Source organism: Photinus pyralis, unplaced genomic scaffold (assembly GCF_008802855.1).
Source record: "Photinus pyralis isolate 1611_PpyrPB1 unplaced genomic scaffold, Ppyr1.3 Ppyr1.4_LG8, whole genome shotgun sequence".
NCBI classification, from domain to species: domain Eukaryota; kingdom Metazoa; phylum Arthropoda; class Insecta; order Coleoptera; family Lampyridae; genus Photinus; species Photinus pyralis.
The window spans coordinates 15,769,692-15,789,319 of record NW_022170819.1 but is presented as its reverse complement, the minus strand read 5'-3'; the positions used below and the strand labels follow the sequence as shown (position 1 = coordinate 15,789,319).

At 38.4% G+C, this 19,628-nt stretch overlaps 2 protein-coding genes across 3 annotated transcripts in view; one reads left to right on the top strand and one right to left on the bottom strand.

Annotated features, from left to right (window-relative positions):
* Nucleotides 1-5,979, top strand: part of LOC116178660 (major royal jelly protein 1-like) — a 45,427-nt gene extending 39,448 nt beyond the window's left edge. The window contains exons 2-7 of the mRNA XM_031498228.1: nucleotides 4,350-4,486; nucleotides 4,535-4,784; nucleotides 4,829-5,051; nucleotides 5,098-5,284; nucleotides 5,332-5,526; nucleotides 5,571-5,979. Of these exons, the coding sequence (XP_031354088.1) occupies nucleotides 4,350-4,486; nucleotides 4,535-4,784; nucleotides 4,829-5,051; nucleotides 5,098-5,284; nucleotides 5,332-5,526; nucleotides 5,571-5,775 (1,197 nt within the window). The 3' untranslated portion in view covers nucleotides 5,776-5,979. The remainder of the gene's footprint in view (nucleotides 1-4,349; nucleotides 4,487-4,534; nucleotides 4,785-4,828; nucleotides 5,052-5,097; nucleotides 5,285-5,331; nucleotides 5,527-5,570) is intronic.
* Nucleotides 5,980-12,023: 6,044 nt separating this feature from the next.
* Nucleotides 12,024-14,290, bottom strand: LOC116178844 (venom carboxylesterase-6-like). Of its 2 annotated transcripts, XM_031498473.1 has the most exons (10): nucleotides 14,052-14,280; nucleotides 13,857-14,000; nucleotides 13,656-13,803; nucleotides 13,414-13,608; nucleotides 13,162-13,361; nucleotides 12,949-13,111; nucleotides 12,710-12,894; nucleotides 12,523-12,658; nucleotides 12,342-12,474; nucleotides 12,024-12,283 (listed from the first exon to the last, which is right to left on the bottom strand). In XM_031498473.1, the coding sequence occupies exons 1-10, from the start codon at nucleotides 14,244-14,246 to the stop codon at nucleotides 12,097-12,099; spliced, it is 1,686 nt and encodes a 561-aa protein (XP_031354333.1). In that variant the 5' UTR covers nucleotides 14,247-14,280; the 3' UTR covers nucleotides 12,024-12,096. The 2 variants fall into 2 exon arrangements, with proteins under 2 accessions (XP_031354333.1, XP_031354332.1); XM_031498472.1 differs by having other exon boundaries at nucleotides 12,342-12,658; nucleotides 14,052-14,290.
* Nucleotides 14,291-19,628: the final 5,338 nt, after the last annotated feature.

Here is a 19,628-nt window from a genome sequence, read left to right as displayed (position 1 = left end):
ATAATGCTTGTACAAAGATAAATGCGGATCTGAGTTTTCTCTATTCCCACTCTAAAGATCATAATTTACTGCTCAATCCTAAGAAATTCGTCGCGTTGGTATTTGGTGCAGGAGCATTACTTTCTGCTGAGAATGTAAAATTACGTATTGATGATGTACCAATTAATGTAAAAAATGTCGCTAAAAATTTAGGATTGTGCGTAGATAGTGATCTTCGCTTTAGAGAACATGTAAGGAACTGTATACGCAAGGCTTATGGAAATTTGAAATGCCTGTATCCGCACCGAGCATTCCTGTCCGTTAAGACAAAAAAAATGTTGTGCGACTCGTTAGTGTTGTCGCAATTTAATCATTGTGACATGGTCTATGGGCCATGTCTTGATGCTGCCTCTGACAAACGTATACAGGTTGTTCAAAATGATTGTGTTCGCTTCATTTTTGGTCTTAGGCGTCGCAGTCATATCTCTCACAAATTGAGAGAATTAGCGTGGCTTAATATGTCACAAAGGCGGAAGCTTCATTCTTTATGTGTGTATCACTCTTTAATTACTACTGGGTTTCCGAAATATCTTAATAACAAGATACGATACCGTACCGACGTACACAACGTGAATATACGGGGAAAGGGATTATTATCGACGCCCTCCTTCAAGTTTATTTCTAAATCAGCTTATCTGAAATCATTTTCTTACAACGCAGTTGTAATGTACAATGCCCTTTTTCACCCGAATTGAAACGCTTACCTTAAAATTATTTAAATATCGTATGACATCTTTAATGTTAGACGATTAACGTGCACAAAGCAAATATGGCAATCACAGTAGGCATCACTGTCTATAGGGTAACACTGGTCGGATTATATTTACATTCTGTCAGTTATGGGTTCTTTCGCAGCAATTTTGAGGTTAAGTGGTAGAGCGGAGAAGAGCAGTCCCTCAGTATTGCTCTTCAACCGAACTTCGCCTTTGGGGTTGCAGTCTATTGCATATACGTGCACGGTGCATCTGCATCTTTAAACTGTAAAAATATGTACTACCTAATCGTATTTGTGAACTGCTGCATCACCCAATAAAGCTATATTATTATATTATTATTAAATTAAGTTATTTTCATGTTGTAAGGAAAACAAGAAAATTGTGACTACTTCCAAATATATGCCAACAAATCCGAAATTTGCTTACTAACGTGCGTGTTAAAAAAATAAAATTCCACCACAAAATTTTTTTTTAAAAAAGCGAAATTCTCGAACCATAAAATATTAAAACTTTAACTTAACTTAACGGTTTATTTGGAAAAAGTGCTTATCTTGATCCCCTCTATCACCCGATTTTTTTTTACATGCGGTCATGTAACACCCTGTATATCAAGAATAAGATATACCTAGCATATACGTCGACGGTTGCGTTGGTTACCATTGTGTTAACCAATGGGATACATGCTGCTGTGGCAGATATTCCAAGGATATAGTCGATCCGTTATTACTATTCCGATATGTAATTAACCCCACTAAATGCAAAGTTAACTTATTTTTACCTCACGTCGTCGATTAAACATAAACTGCATCGCGTTATTGTTGACGTCGAGGTTGACGTGCAGAATAAGAATGAACAAAATACGGTACCGCAACGGCTAAGCGATTCTAGATCGTATCGCCTACGTCAAAGATTGTTAATTAAGGTGAATTTCGCTTCCATCCAGTTTTCTTTACAGTAATGTTGTTTACGCCTATACCTGATGCAATTAAACTGCGGTTCTAAAATTTTATCGAATCGGATGCTTAATGCCTGGGCCCGATACAAATTCATCCGATTCGATAAAATTGCAAAAGCGATGACCGTGTCAGTACCAACGAGCGATCCAGGCCTTTCATGGCTCAAAATCATGACTGCATCATAGTCATCCACAGGATCGGTCCAAGACACAACCCCTATGGACAACCACGCGACAAAGGGTATCTTCTAGAATCTGACACAAGTGTGTAATTCAGTAAAAAGCTTGCCGTAATACCAAAGATGTTTCTTGGAGTGTCTATATTGTTATGTTTGTATTTCGTGGATTCTTGCTTATAATGATTTATATGAATGGAACAGAATGGAACAACTTTAATTTATTGACAATTTTTTTACTTATTATTTCTGTAACTAGGATACTCTTTTCCAGCGCAATTATGATGTAATTTTAAATATATATAACATATATCTCCCTCAATCTGCGAACAATGGCTGAGTGAGTGTTTGCATCTTCAACTTTAGTTACATACCGTTTGCACCTCTTGACATTTTCCATTCTCTTTATACATTTGGCTCTCATCTCCAGATGAGAAATATAAATAATAAAAAAATCAGGACCCACCATTAACAACCTCTTTTGATATTCATTTTGATATAATTTTGCAATGGTTTTCCGGCGAGTCATTGTTTAATTACGGATTAAACAGCCGACGAATAGAGAATTAGGCAATATGTACAAATTAGATAAGTATAAATAGGTACCTATACCTACAGTATACATTAAGTGTTGCGATACGCATATGAATTGAATGTAGAACAGGTCGAATTGAGTAAGGTATAAAGTTGCAAGGTAATGGTAATGAAACCGCTTAGGTAAGAAAGCAAACACACTTGAATTGGAATCAGTACACAGTGACGTTATACCCTAGGCATTTTGCAAAATGACCAATGAAGCAGGCAAAGTGAGAAATGGAACTCGAGTTCGCACTTCTCCTGCCTCTATGATTTCGCGAAATGCCTAAACATTCAGGCAAAGTGAGAATCCTCGGTAGTTTTCCACAGATTGCGCGTACAGCGGTGCCAAACGTAAAACTAATACCTTCTCCTATTATTCTCCACAGTAAATCCAAAGCTTACGTAAAGCGTGCCTCAACAGAAAACCCATAGAAGAAATGCAGTCTAAACGTGAGCGCAATATTTAGCGAGTACTTAAATAAAATCGCAATGGCAACGCTGTATGCGCAATCGGTGGGAAATGACGAAGCCTTCGCACTTTGCCTGCATGTATGGGCGCGAAATCCCTAAAGAGAGGCAGGCAAAATGCGAACTTCAGCTCCATTTCTCACTTTGCCTGCTGCATTCGTCATTTCGCGAAATGCCTAGGCACTTTGCAAAATGACGGATTTCGCAGTTTATCGGTAACATATATAAATTTTTAACCATTGTAAGTAAATCAGTCTTCGAATGAAACGTATTTTGTTCAATTAAACAACGGGGATGTAAGAAACCATCTACAATTGGCACAAATGACGGCGTATCCCTCATATCCCCTATACTATTCCTCGTTTCAATTGTTTTCCATGGACATCGTCTTCACGAATGATTACTAGATCTCTTACTTTGATCGGTTCCTTCTTTCAAACCACTTTGTTCGTCTTGCTAATAGTCTCTCATCCACCTACGCAAAAAATGGTTTTTGAAAGCATTTACCACTCGCCATTGCTTTCGAAACGTCCATAATTTTTCGTCTTCACTATAAGGTGACTGGATAGCATTTGTATCTCCAATTAAGAAAGAATTTGGAGGTATACGAGTCAAAGGTCTAGAGCTGACCATGTTTACTGCTTCAACCAAACAAGTGCCTTTCAACCCTATGAAGCTGCTTCCTCTAACGACTCTTCTAATAGATCGCACTAGTCGCTCCCAACATCCGCCCACTGATTGGACAGTTGAACAAACATTCAATTCCTTTCATTGTTAATTCATCAACTCACCAACAATCTGTCGATAAGTCTTGTGCAATTTCCAGATATACTGCACGAATTCTCAAGCAAGAGAATAATGCCACCCACTTCTTTTCATGCCTCCTTCCAATTGTAACATGAACATGGCCTCTGGCTGAGCTGCCTCATTCTTACATTCTAAATCTCCTAAATTTTGGTACTCTAGGGGAACCAGCCCCACTCTCGTGGGATCTTCTTCAGTCCTATACACCTCTCTGTAACCTGTTGCTTATGTAACCAAGTGCTCCTTGGATTCATTTTCAAGATAGGAAATAGCAAAGCCAAAAATCGGCTATAATCCAGCAATAAGCCAAACGTTCTTGAAATGTTGACAAACTAGTACACCCTGTAATTAATAACTTTGGCCACGTGCATATTTTCTTACGGTAGTATTATAAACGTACCTCAGGGAGTGGTGAAATTATTTACTTTTGTGAAAGACAGGGAACTGAAGGTTGTTATACTCATTGAATGGGCGTGATAAGTAAGAATGGGTTCGTGTGTTGCGGATTAAATTCCATATCCGTAAGACACTTTACAATTATTGTGTAATATGCTACTTAACACTCGTAATCGTATCGAAACTGAGGGTAATTTCGCTTTGTTTTATCTGCAGATGTTGAAATTCCCTTTGGTACTCCTCGCGGTTCTCATTGGAAGTTCATCCGCTCAAAATTTGGAGACGGTCGTCCAATGGAATTTGGCGGATTTCAATTTTCCGGTGCCAGACTACGGATTCTTGGCGAATTTTCGGTAAGCAAGCAGCAGTGGAGGAGTAACTGTTTATCGTCGACTTTTTAGGGCGGACCGAACTGTTGTGACCGGAATTGAGATATCGAGAGATCGAATTTTTTTAGCGATGCCGAGAATTTTCGCGGGTGTTCCGGCGACGATCGCTTACGTGCCGAAGAACGTGCCGCTCGGTTCTAGTCCAAAGTTGGAAGCCTTCCCCAATTGGGCGTTCCACGATGCCGGACGTGGCGTCAATAGTAGTTGTGATGGTCTCATTTCTGTTTATCGTATTAAATTGGATTCGTGCGGGAGGCTGTGGGTAAGTCCGTTCTGGTAGGTTTTCTCTTTTAACCACGGATCTAGGTTTTAGATTCCGGGATTATGACGTCACTAGAAGACTTCCGCCCCGTATGCCCACCTAAGATTGTGATCTTTGACCTTAACACCGATCAGGTTGCTAGAACTATTATATTCCCACGCGAAGTTCTTCGACCCAGTTCACTTTTGACCAACTTAGTCATTGACGAAAGTATTCAGGGAACGTGCGATTCGTCCTTTATATACATCACAGATACGGTTGCACCAGGTATACTTTGGATCAGCTCAATTTGTCCTACAAGGTGCGATTTCAGGAATCGTAGTGTACGACTCTCTCACGGACAGAGCGTGGAGGGTCACCCATCCGTCCATGTTTCCCGATCCTGATTTCGCCGATTCAACAATCAATGGCGAAACGATAACGCTTATGGATGGCATCGTCGGCCTCGCCCATTCCGCAAACCTAGGAGCGGTTTACTTTCAACCGTTTGCCACCAACAGGTATGCCTAAGCCAACTTTGGTTCAAATCTAACAGAATACGTTGCAGAATATTTAGCATCCCCACAGCCGCTCTACGGAAAGGACCGCCAGCCGAGTTAGAAGCGTTACCAGTCTCACTAGTGGGGACGAAGTCATCCCAAGGCATCGGCATAGCTGTCGATCCTAGAGACGATACCCTATTCTTTAGTCCCGTTTCGGAAACTTCCATCGGCACTTGGAATCCTGTCAATAACAATCAAAGGTAACTTGACAGCCCTGAATTAACGTTACTCATTGCTCTTGTAGATTGGTGGCTTACGACCAAGACCGCCTCCAATTCGTGGCCGACATCAAATGGAATCCGCACGAAAGTGACTTGTGGGTACTCTCCTCGCGCTTCCAAAAGTACTTTAGAAGATCGATTAATCCCAATGAAGTAAACGTGAGAGTACTGCGTATCACTGGCAACGCCTCCAATTTAGGTAACAGCAATGCCTTCTTCAAAAAATAGGACTTTCACTGTACCTTTCGAGTTTACTGTGTTGTAAATAATTCACTGCAAATTATATCACATAATCAAACAAATCATACCCGTCAATTACTTAAATATTCGTATTTATGTCGTAATGTAATAATTTCTTGTCAAATCAGATGTAATTATGTCTTGTTAATTATAGGCTTAGATGCATGTACCAACTAAGAAGTAATTACTAGAAAAATGGCTCAATTAGTTACTTGTTATATATAAATTAAAATAATTTGAAACGTTTCCAGTTTTATAAATTGCATATGTTGCGTGTCTATTGCCTCAAGTTTGAATCCCATCAGAGTACCTAAGGCTTTTTTGAACACTTCCTTGATAGTGGAGTGTTTAAAGAAAGCAACAGAATTTTTTCTTCGAATTTTTCTAATTCTTACGTTAAAATTCGTCAAATTCTTTCACGGATTGGGATTTTTCTGAACTTTCATGTTATTCAGATTCCTCAACTTTTGTTGTTGTTTCTTCAAATTTGTCTGGTCAAATTCATTGGATTCTTCAAAATCTATCATTTATCCTGATTGCTCCGATTCACATTCTACGGATCGATTGAATTTTTCGGAATTTTTTTTGTCTATAGACACCTCGACTCTTCAGATTCTTCGTACTTTTCGATCTTAGCTTCGGTTTACATTGTGTAATGGTAAACCTAATTTTGGATTTAAATTTTCGATCTTTTCGCAGAAAAAATGGGAAAATGTGGAGAAAATGGGGAAGTGGAGAAAATGGTAATTGTATGTAGAAAGTTTAGGAGTCGTGCTTTACTTTTTTCTTGTTTCTTAATTGCTTTCGGAAATCAGTAGAGCCATAATGTCTGGAGTTTATGTCGTATTTCATCTTTTTAGTTGGTACGATTGAGTTACTTTTTCAGATTCGCCGAACAGACGTGTTTTTGGATTCTCCACGGCCCAAAAATCCAGTTTCGGGAAGTAGTTAATGAAAAATCAGTAAGTATTATTGACGCAAGCGCGCTAAAAAAATCAATTCGTTTAGTTCAAACCGCATCAAAATCGGACCGGTGGCTTTGAAGCTATGGCGCCTTCTAAGTGCTATCTACACAAAACCAAAAATAAGGCGACTGATAGGTCCGTAGTGGAGCGACGGGGGTTGTTAGGAGACCGGGGAAGGGGGAGTTCGGAGAGGAACACTTTGGTACCCAACACCAGGGAGTTGGATCAGCCCTTGCGTGCGGGAAACAAGGGAGGAATCCGAAGCAAGTGGTTCCTAGTGGTGTGGAGGGAAAGGTCGTGCGAACAGTAACAGGACACGAGTGGACTCCACCTAGAAGACTTGAAGGTGGAAATGTACCAACACGGCCGAGTGGAGAAAACGACGGACGACGAGATTATTCAGGGGACACCAGCTGAGTGTAGTAGAAAAAGAGTCAAAGTGGAGGGCGGAAGCGACAGTGACACTGCCTGGGCTCTAAATATCAACAGACAAAGACGCAAAAGCGAGCAGAAGGGTGGAGCAGATACGGTTATCGTTACTCTAAGATAGTCGATGAACAAGCTGGAGGATATCCGGGAAATGGTAAGCCTGGAGAGGATCATGAGAGAAAGAACCGACGACATTAACGAGACATGGAGGAAGAAAGTTAGATTAGTGGAGCAGACCACCACTGACCAGGAGTCAGGACCTGAATCGGAGAGAAAATGGGAAACACAAAGGAGGATAAAGAGTCCTAAGAAACCCAAATCCTGGAGTGCGAGTGAGGGCACTCGACGAGGTGGTGTTCGTGTGAAGTTACAGAGGGGCAATCACATACTGAGAAAAATGAGACAAACGGACATGTTGACGGGATGACCAAGATCGAAAGTATATCGAAGATGAGGACCGGCGACATCCTCTTCCAGGTAGAGAAGGGGGTGTGGACACAGAGCTGGGCAGTATTCGATTTTGTAAATACTTTTTAGTATTCAAATCCTTTAAAGTATTCAAATACTTTGTAATTAAATACTTTTATGGAAGCAGTATTTGTTTTTGTAACTCAAATACTTCCACAAATATTTAGTATTCGAATACTTCGCAAAGTATTTGGATACTTCGTAAAGTATTCGAATACTTCGCAAGGTATTTGAATACTTTGAGAAGTATTCGAATACTTCGCATAGTATTTGAATACACCTTCCTTTTTTTACCAAAAATCGACTACTCCAAAATTTCTCGGGAAAACACTTTTTCTTATTAATTTTGGTGCGTAGAATCCAAAACGATTCGTACATTTTCGATTAGACTTCTCAATCAAAAGTTAGGGGTAAAAAACGAAATTCGAGAAAAATTTCGAAGGGCTGTAACCTTTGATCTAGTGGCCCAATCTTGGAACTGTTTAAAATTATGGATTCTACAGGCCACATTCTATAAGAAAATTTTTTCCAGGTCGATCTGAGACAATTTTTTTCCGGGGCTTAAAAAAAGGCAGTGTATAACCTTCCTTTTTTGCCAAAAATCGACTGCACCGAAATTTCTGGAGAAAACACTTTTTCTTATTACTTTTGGTGCGTAGAATCCAAAACGATTCGAACTTATTCGATTACACTTCTCAATCAAAAGTTAGGGGTAAAAAACGAAATTCGAGAAAATTTTCAAAGGGCTGTAACTTTTGAACTAGTAGCCCAATTTTGGAACTGTTTGAAATTATGGATTCTACAGGCCACATTCTATAAGAAAGTTTTTTTTCGGGTCGATCTGAGCCAATTATTTTTCCGGGGCCCAAAAAAAGGCAGTGTATAACCTTCCTTTTTTACCAAAAATCGACTGCACCAAAATTTCCCGGGAAAACACTTTTTCTTATTAATTTTGGTGCGTAGAATCCAAAACAATTCGTACTTTTTCGTACAGACTTCTCAATCAAAAGTTATTGACTAGAAACCAATTTCGAAAGAAAATTCAAAGGGCTGTAACTTTTGAACTAGTAGCCCAGTCTTGGAACTGTTTGAAATTATGGATTCTACAGGCCACATTCTATAAGAAAATTTTTTTTCCGGGTCGATCTGAGCCAATTATTTTTCAGGGGCTCAAAAAAAGGCAGTGTATAACCTTCCTTTTTTGTCAAAAATCGACAGCACCAAAATTTCTCGGGAAAACACTTTTTCTTATTAATTTTGGTGCGTATAATCCAAAACGATTCGTACCTTTTCGATTAGACTTCTCAATCAAAAGTTAGGGGTAAAAACGAAATTCGAGAAAAATTTCAAAGGGCTGTAACTTTTGAAGTAGGAGCCCAATTTTGGAACTGTTTGAAATTATGGATTCTACAGGCCACATTCTATAAGAAAATTTTTTTTTCGATCTGAGCCAATTTTTTTTCCGGGGCTCAAAAAAAGGCAGTATAACCTTCCTTTTTTGCCAAAAATCGACTGCACCAAAATTTCTCGGGAAAACACTTTTTCTTATTAACTTTGGTGCGTAGAATCCAAAACGATTCGTACCTTTTCGATTAGACTTCTCAATCAAAAGTTAGGGGTAAAAAACGAAATTTGAGAAAAATTTCAAAGGGCTGTAACTTTTGAACTAGTAGCTCAATTTTGGAACTGTTTGAAATTATGGATTCTACAGGCCACATTCTATAAGAAAATTTTTTTTCCGGGTCGATCTGAGCCACTTATTTTTCCGGGGCTCAAAAAAAGGCAGTGTATAACCTTCCTTTTTTACCAAAAATCGACTGCACCAAAATTTCTCGGGAAAGCACTTTTTCTTATTAATTTTGTTGCGTAGAAATATTGCATACATACGGAATGTAGGTACTGGCAATATAAAATATACAAATACAAAAACAAATCCAAAACGATTCGTATTTTTTCGTTTAGATTTCTCAATCAAAAGTTATAGACTAGAAACCAGTTTCGAAAGAAAATTCAAAGGGCTGTAACTTTTGAACAAGTAGCCCAATCTTCAAACTGTTTGAAATTATGGACTCTCGATCGATCTCGATCTCAGACAATTTTTTTTTCCGGCCTCAAAAAAAGGCAGTACTTTTAAGTTATTCTGATATTTGAGAACAATTTAGAAATGTCTAAGGAAAGTTTCCATTGTCACAAAATCAAATATAAAAATCCGATACAACTGAATACCGGACGATCCTGGAGTGTCTCGATAGTGTACGTAACTTAAAAACAATAAGGACCTTTCTTATATCCTTAAAACCATGTGTACCAATTTTCAAATCGATCGCACGTTTCTAAACAAACTATCATGCACACGGACAAACGGATGGTCAAAAATGGATCTGTTCCAAAATCGCTAGGATTAATTTCAGAAAGGCGTACCATGTACACGACGCTTTGAAAACTGGTTCACGTATTCTTAAGGATATAACTGGTATAAGAAAGGTCCTTTTACTCCCCTTAAATTTGTATATAACAATAGAAATATAAAAAAAGCTAACCCCATACAAAGTATAACTTGATTTTTTATCTAGTATACTATTTTAAAATTTTAATGTATTTGAGTGACAAGTATTTGAATACTTTTTACTGTATTCGAATACTTTTTATAGTATTCGAATACCTTTGATAGTATTCGAATACTTTTGGTCTAACGCGGACCAGATACGCTGCAATACATGATAGAGTCAATAACGTTTTGGCCCAATGTAAGGGTGAGGACCCCAGCGCCCAGTGTTTCAACTGCGAGAACTCCGGAGTAGTAATGTATGGCCGCTTCTAAATCGCACTAGAAGAAAATCTCTAGAAAAGTCACTAAAATTGAGTGGTTCTGAACCGAGCTGGCGAGGTTGGCACCTGTGCAAAGGTCAATGTAATTCATTATGAATAAACCCATTTCTCCTTCGCACTTCAATTGCGTAGGTACTTAGGAAATTTCACTCCTGGTTAAATAATTATACAACAAATATTCATGCGTGTTTTATTTCTTTACTGCTGCTGAAGTACATACAACCTCGCTAGCGCAGTTCAGAACCACTCAATTCTAGTGACTTTTCTAGGGATGGTACAGACAATTAAATTATAGTGATGTTAATTTTTAGTAACATTGGAGATAGTTAAGTTTAAGGTTTAAAGTCTTTGAAGATTAAACGACGATAGTAAATCCGTGTTTTTCCATATTTCTACCGTCATATTTCTGTTTCTAGGAACGATATCATTATAATTCTTTCGGTGTCTTAAACTAGAATGATATGCGCCTATATAATTCCTTTTCTACTATTTGTGTAGATTTAAAAAGCCCTACAAAATCGCGCATTAATTATCCGCGCAGAGCAAAATTCACCATGCGAGAAAATTTTTTATTGTTAGTACAATTGTATCACATATATCGAATGAATTGTGACCAAAGGACACAAAAATGTTTTTCAGAAGCAATTTTTAAGAAATTGTTGTTTGTTTCCTTTTTTCAGCAGTTTTAGTAACTTCTGGAACACGCGAAGGCGCAATGGAAATTATTAGTTTTTAAATAATTATTACTAATCGACTTTCAAATAATGTTTTTAATATTTAGAGAACCATTAAACTCACAAAATTAAAAATATTATATACAGGGTAGATTGTAGATTGTCCGAGTGAATAGATCTGTAGTCTTTAATTTTAAATGGACGTTTCTAATAGTAATTTAAGAATATCTTTGATATTTTTCCATTATTATTATAAAATAATCTAGGAGTAAATAGGAGAGAAGAGAAGTTGCCACCAAGTCAAACCAGATTGATAAAAATTAGGCTTAAAGAATCGAGAATTGTACCAGACTTAGATCGTGGATTGAGGTTTGTTTTATTTATCAATATTTGTGTCAGTATGACGTTGGAATCGTTAGGAAAGTAGTAACAAATTCAGAGAATAATTATTACGTAAGTCAGGAAAATCCGAAAATGACACATTACCGGCGAGGAAATATTGAAGTACGACGACCTTTCGGGGCCAAGTACTTTAATTTCCGAGTCAAGTAGTGCCACTTTACCGACGAGTTTTGTATTAAATTTCACCCGAAATCGTACTTTAGTATAAAATTTCAATTTTCATATAGAACTTTTGATTAATGTCAATCTGCCCGTGAAGGAAAAGTGGTCTGGTAAAGTGTTACTGCCTCTGTCATGGAAACTAAAATTTCCTAACATAAAGTAGGCATGAAAATGAAGGTTTCATGGGTAAATAGGAAATTAGAAAAAAAACCAGATCCGAAGTATGAAGATTGGAAAAAGAAAAACTAAAAGGAGTCATAGTGTGCTCGCTTTTGAAGAAATCGTGAGGTTTAAAATAAAATATAACTTAGATAAAAATTTTTATTCGACTATTCTAATGGCAGTACAAAAAACTGCAATAAAATAAATAACTTAGCAGTCTATAAATTATCACGAATATCCTTTCTTCGACTATCAAGTCCTAAACTTCTCCAAAATTGCGCCCTATCGGGAAACAGTCCTTTCTTCAACTCAATATCGGTCGCCGATTGAATGTAGTAATAGTACTCTTCGCCCTTATGGACTGGTAACCACTTCTTGGCGGACGATTCGTTCGGTGTGGGGTCGCTACAACGCAGGTGAATGTGAGAAACGGAACCATTGGCTTCAGAAAGGTTACACTTACCCGTAGGTCGCAAAGTTGGTCCACAAGTCGATGAGAAGGTGGGTAACTTCTAGGTCTGCTTTTGTGGGGATGTAGTTGGGAAAGTCAAGGTCATTTTTGAAGAGGTAAAGGAGTTCGTCTTTAAATGTCACTTCTAAAAAACGCAGCTTTGGAGACGCAATTCGAGAGCTTCTAACCTTACCATTGTTTGTTCTGTTAATGAAGCTCTCACTTCCGCGATAGCCGAAGAGGTAATTGTAAATCGGCTGTTTGTGATATTTCATGTGCAGATCGAGGCTACTTCGCAGACCTTCCAGGAAGAGCCCATCGGTGAACATCTAAAAAGTAATGTGAACTACGAACCGCGATTCTTGGTAACTTGCCCTTACGTTTATAATATTGTCTTTAGAAGCTATGCCGATTTCGGTTTCGTTAAAGTAGAATTCTTTAATGTGGCTACTGATGACTGGCTTTTCGGCAACGATAGCCGTGTCCTTGTAATGTAAGGCTTGCGATGCCATCTCATTGAAGTTGGTTCGCCACTTTTGCAAGGTATTTGGATCCTTGAGCAGATCTGGCAATTTTCAAGAGTTAGAGAATTCAGGTGGGTTTCTGCTGATTTCCTTACTTGTTGCCTGGATAACGCCGCCTCCGGTAGCAATACCCATCATGATGGGCACGTTCGCCACTTGTCCAGCACGGACACTGCGTATTGGATCTGTTACAACAAACGCCCCCGGTTGCGGCGGAAATTCTAAGACCGGTTTGAACACCTCACTAATGCCATAGTCCTAAAATACGCTGATGGAGTGAGTAAAAAAAAACAAGTTGAAATTTATACCGAAAGCTGAGACGTTGCGTTTAGGATGGTTTTAGCGTCAACCCCCCTCAAGCACTTCACCATTTCCTGGACGGTGACACTCGCCGTACAACCGGCAAATCCTGATATAATCTTGCAATTAATGCCCACGACTTGGATCGGAGTCAACGCCCACGAGTTAAAAGCGGTTCCACTCTGAGTAATCACCCCGTTTACAAAATCTAGAGACGCACCTCAAGTTACCAGATTGCTTATCTTTACGTGCCTTTTTACCTTTGCTTAACGGTGAGATCATGTGATAGTGCACACTAGCACTCCCGGAACCGCTACCAAACAATGTAATTCTTTTGGGATTTCCACCGAAATGGTGAATGTGTTCGTTAACCCACTTCAAAGCAAACGCCTGGTCTTTCAAACCCATGTTACCTCTCACTGCGGTTCCGGCCGTTAGGAAAAAGCCTAACGGTCCTAAAATTTGTGGTCACATCTGGAGCTTGGGCGATGATGAAGCTTACCTAATCGATAGCCCACTGTGACCAGCACAACATCTTTGTTAAGCAAATACTCCGGCCCGTACTTAATCTTATTTGGGTTCGAATAAGCAAAATCCTCTCCTTCGAGGAAGAACATAACAGGTAAAAGATCAGACTTCTTTTTCGACAGCTGAAATTGGTGAAGTTAGCACGTCGTTGTCTAATTGTGCGATTAAGATGTACCTTTGGTGTGTAAATGTTAAGGTAAAGGCAATCTTCACTTCCAACTATCCTGTCGGTCTCCCTTTTGGATGCGAACTGAAGACAAACATTGTGCGGGCCGGTGGCATTTAAAGTTCCTCTCCAAGCCTCAGCCGCCACAGGCAGCTTTAATTTGAATATTAAGTATGATCAGAGACGCATGCCAAAGTGACTCACCTCAAATCTGAGTTGACCAACCGGGGGCTTGGCGTACGGTATTCCAGTGAAGTAGTAATATGGACGTTTGTTCTCAGTTACTCCCACACCACCACGAATGCGCCCTTCGGGCATTTTCACGATACGAAATTTACCATATGCCAATGTGGATATGATCAAACCACTTACTAAGATAATTATTGATGTTTTGAGCATTGTACACTGAATAACAGGGTTTGAGTTGTGGCTGCTTTTATACACTATTGACAACGGCCATGGGAGGGGCACTTGAGATACCAAATCAGTCGTCTTTAGGAAGCGATTAGCACGTTTCATTTATCGGTTAACCCCCAACTCGTAGGTGCTATCTATTAAAGCAAACACCTTGCCAGAATTAGCTTGAATTCAAAATTCGTAATGTGTTCCGGGTTGGAACTTCCAGAAGGTTTACGCGCCATTCTTTATCGCTTCTAATTTTAGCCCACTCAGGTTAATCTGAACGATCTCATCTGCGTAATCTCTTTGATATGTCGAACGGATATGACCTTAGGCTACTCTTTTTTGTCGAAATAGTACAAGGGTACCTAACTATCCATGATTGTCGGATGTGGACCAGTCAATACCTACACGCATTTTACGACTTACAGCTGTGGAATGTTTTATAGGAATATACGGTTTGGTACCAAAACCAAATGGTAGCAATAAGTAACATTTGTTCCATTCTTGATTCTTTGAATGTTGGTTGCTATTCTGGATCTTTGGGTAATGACCTAAACTACACGGCCCTAGATGATTAGTTACATAAGTCCAAAATAGAACATCCACACGTGGTTAGTGAGAAAATTACAAACAGAATTTAATCGCGTAATAAAAACTTGATAAGAGAAGAGCAAATATTTTTGTACTGTCGGCGATTAGATCCTTTAAACTTACCAAAATAATTGTTTTTTTTTTAATCAAATATATCTGTTTGTAGTTGTCGGCGATTGATGGAAAATTTAGATTTCAGAAAATGGCGCAATAGCAATTCTCCGTTAGATTTTTGAGTTCCCTCAAATCCTCCAATTACTCATTTGGTCCATGCCTGATTTGTCCGCCGTTAATTTATTGCCTAAGTTTCCTGCACACTTGATAACATTTCCTTTGGACTGTGTAGCATTAGACGCGTATTTAGGGGGGGTTTATTTTCTCTTTGTTTATTAATATTTCATTTCGTTTCATTTCAGGAAGCGCTGTTGTCCTTTTCTAAGTAACTGAAAATCGCTCGATTATCTCATCACAGATCTATTTTCAACTAGGTACTTGAATTCAAGGTAATTTCGGTAAACTTTAAAAGATCTTCTGATAACTTGCTTCAGTTATTGTTTTTTTTTACTGCAGGCAGCAATATTTGAAAATTTCCTTCCTAGCTTTGGATATACTTACACGTAATCAAAGTCTCTTACCAGTATTTGTTCAGTCTATCTTACAGAAACTGGCGTTTCTTTGAATTAAAAAATCTCGAACAAAATGGAAACATGAAAGAAGAAATTACCAGAAAAATAGAAGAACGTTCTAGAAGTTTAAAACGTGACCTCGTGGAAACTTCCAGAATGTTTTTGGGACAGATTGGCCAACCCAAGAAGAATCTAAAAGGAGTCGAAAAAACTAGAAAATTCAAGAAATGGAAACCCGAGCAGCAAACAGATCTAGAACTGGAGCTGCTACAAAGTGGTCAACTTGAAAAAGCTACGATTGCTCATTATAGATCAAAAAACAAAAGCAGTACCGTTAGGGCTGTAGAAGAAGAGGACGCCATTCAAAAAACATTGTTGAGGGCATTGACTACTGAAGTTCAAGCTGTCAAGGCTACAGTGACAAAGAAACAGCTCCATTGTTGGAATTGAGGAAAAATTGGGCATTTCCAGAATCGATGTCGAAAGGCTCGTTGGAGACCTGCCGAATGGAGTTAACAAAAAAAGTAGTAACACTAAAAAAAAGCGCGATGAAAAGAGGCAAACATCACTCAGCACTCACAACTTATAATTCGATTTGTGTAGGCGGTTTAGTGGATGGCCATACTTATGGGTACCGGCCCGACAAGAACAATAATGTTAAAACAGCCGGTTTTTCGGATCGGATCGGGATTATGGAATTTTACAGTCATGCCGTTTAGATTGTGTAACGCACCCACAACGTTTGAACGTCTCATAAAAAATGTTCTAAAAGGGTTATCGTGGAAGACTTGTTATCTACCTGGACGATATCATTGTGGTGGGAAAGACCTTCCAAGACCACATAGAGAATCTGCGCCGATAATGTGCTATCCTAGATCGAAAGGGGCAACCAGCTGTGTTGGTATCTGAACAAGAAACTGACCCAGATTTGAAACCGATTATTGAGTGGAAGACTGCTTATAACGAGTAAGTAGAGTTGGCGCTGCGATTCAGCCGCATAAACGGCCAATTAGCTCAAGTTGACAAAATAAGAGCTTGAGAATCTTCCACAGCAATAGTTCGTTTTGGGTAAAATAATCTTCTTTACTTTGTTGCACTTATCAAGGGTTGGGCGCCACTCAATCTCTATTAACTCTCCCCGCCTGAAATTGAGACGATACGGGGGTATTACAAGGTATACCAGTCAATTTAGATACCAAAATAAATGCTGGTTTATTGTCAACAAATATTAAATAAAGTCCCCAACGGGATAGCGGACACAAATATTCAAAATGATAACTTAAGTTACTTACGCATCTGAGCATCTTGATTTTACGAAAGTAAACCCCCAGTTTAACAAAACACCAATTAAGAATAATCGATTAAATGAATTACTGGATCTTAAAACAAGTTTTCACAAAGAAGTTGATGTTCCGAACACAAATGCGCACGTGTAGTACCAAATACAAGTAAAACATATAAGGCGGCACTTACTTTACTTTGATAAGATGTTACCCAGAGAAGTGAACTCAGTTCCTGGATCCATAAATCTGTAAACAAAAGAAGAGCTCGGAATGCAATGAACTGACAAATGCTTGAATTCGTAGTAAGTTCACAAGTTCGATACTTAATCGGTCAACGCTTTAGAGGCAAGTGAAGGGTTGCCAATAGCATACGCGCGTCTAATAATAACAATAATAATAATAATACAATAAAGTTACACGTCCTAGCACAGTTAAAAAACACAAAACTCCTTCTTCCCACAAACACACCACGTTATCACAACCCACTCGTATTCAACCCAAACGCAAAGCCAAGAAACACTTACACAATAAACTCCATTTAATAAAATTACAGGAATTATTATGATTTTTTTTCCTCTTTCCTGATAGCGTTGGCTTATTGTGCCCATCAATAGGTATGTTGATAAGTATGAATTACATACTATCCCTAGATTTAACTCTACGTGTGTGATTATTTTTTTTTTAGGACCCTACATAACTTCATCAGACTCAGACACAGACAGTAATCGTTACTTGATTTTAATCCGTGCGATTAGTTAACCAGGCTAGACCTGAGCTCTCACAAGAAACACCGATAATAATAATATTTATTTGCCCAACAGATATACATCAACTTATTGGACAAAGCCATATTACAAAACAAAATACATTTAACGGGCTATGACAAAATTAAAAATAATCAAAGAATAAACATACAAATAAAACTTAATCTTAATATTTTAACTGAATAGAAATAGAATTATATATATAAAAAAAGGACCTGTATCAATATGTGTGCATTAACTAAAAAATAATCATTATCCAACCAAAAACTAAAATACGATATAAAGGAAAATGTATTAACATATCGGCATGAAGCTCTGCAAACACTGCTTATCAATTATCATAAAAAATACGAATAGAATAGAGAAGAAGAGAAAAAAAAACATATGTAGGTAAACTTAGTAATCTAAAAAATATGTCGTATACATGAACTATTCATATGTATTATAGCATAGTTTTCAACATGCATGTTACAAATTTTGCAAATTGTGTCTAATACGATCATCATTTCACAGAAATCGCAAGATAATAGATATAGATACTGACGTTTACAAAAATTACTTACAAGTGATCGCATATAACCCGAAAGGGGCAAAAATAGTTATTAATTAAAACGCAAAAAGTTATGGAAGTTGTTTTGTTGTTGTAGATCGAATCTGATGCATGACCCCGTGACCCAATTTCAGCAAATGGCGGTTAGGAAGGGCGTGTTGGCACCGATGGTGAATTTACTTAAAGGTTACCCACATGCGTATGTAAAACGTATCCGGAATTATAATTAAAATTGTATTGGAACTGGTTTTTAAAACTGAGATTTGCAATTAAACTCGAACTAAAATAAAAAACCCTAAAAGAAAATCACAGGTAACACTCTGCGTTGATATCCAAAATATACCTCTTTAAATAAGAGGGCTAATTATAGATGAAGGTGATGGAAAATTGTATATGAAATATCAACCCACCTAAAGAAAGAAATATACCTCAAGTGGATGTAATGCAAATGGCGGTTACTTACGATTAACTCCCAAATCCCCAAATCAGAAGATTACTACACTAAAAATTGTGGCAATTAAAATTCAATGCGTTTTGCTGTTTAATTAAAAATCAATCACACTATCACCGCTTGCAGTCGAAAGAGAAAAATGAAGGTCGACAATCGATAACCAACGCGCGTGGTCAAAATTCCAACGATTGATGGAGTCATCTATTCGAAGGTTACGCCTGCTTTCCAAAAGTTACGAGGATCATTCAACAAAATATATCGTGACTTGCAATTAAGAAAATAAACCGTTACAGACGAGCCGATTGGGTAGCACCCTCTTCCAATGTGAAGGCGCACTGGGTGGGATTCGTTGGTGATTGAAAACGATCTTCTAAAGCGTATCCTGGAGAGTGACGATGGAAACAGTTCGGAGCTGGGAATAACTTCTGACCAAGCCGTGAAGCGGTCGATGAGCGTTAGTGCGTACGTGAATCCTAGGTTTGTAGGAAGAGGACCGATCAAATCCATGTGTATGTACGTGATTGAAACGTAGAGATTCCAATTGGAGTTGTCCTGGAGGTGACACGGTGTAGCGAATGAATATTGGCGCGTTGACAATCGAGACACCAAAGCTTGATGTCAACGTTTCTTTGTACCTTCTTAAACATTCATTAAACCAGAACCACAGCTCTACATCCTCAACCCGACACCACGGTGGAAAGGTAGAACGATCAATCGTTATTTGTCTCGGAACTTCAACACCTACATCTGTTTCTCCTTTAGCATATCGATCCCCTGTACATGAATCGACAGCCTGCAAGTGTGATTTTTGGTCGGGAACTATAGGATTGCCCTGCAACTTGAATTTTAGCAGCAAGCTTGATGAAGACTAGGCGCTCTAAAAGTTTCCAAAATGGAGTTTAGATGGTTTCGAAGAATTTCAGTTAGAGGTCAAAGCGTTAGTTTTTCAAGTGCTGCGTAGATTTTAATCAAAATCGTGAGAATTTTCGAATTTGACAGGCTAGCCTCTTTGCGAAATGTTGTAATCGAATTTCACTGAACCACCTCTCAGACAACATGTAAGTACTGCTTCGTTTAGGTAAGGAAGTATCTACTTCCGGTCCTTAGGAACCAA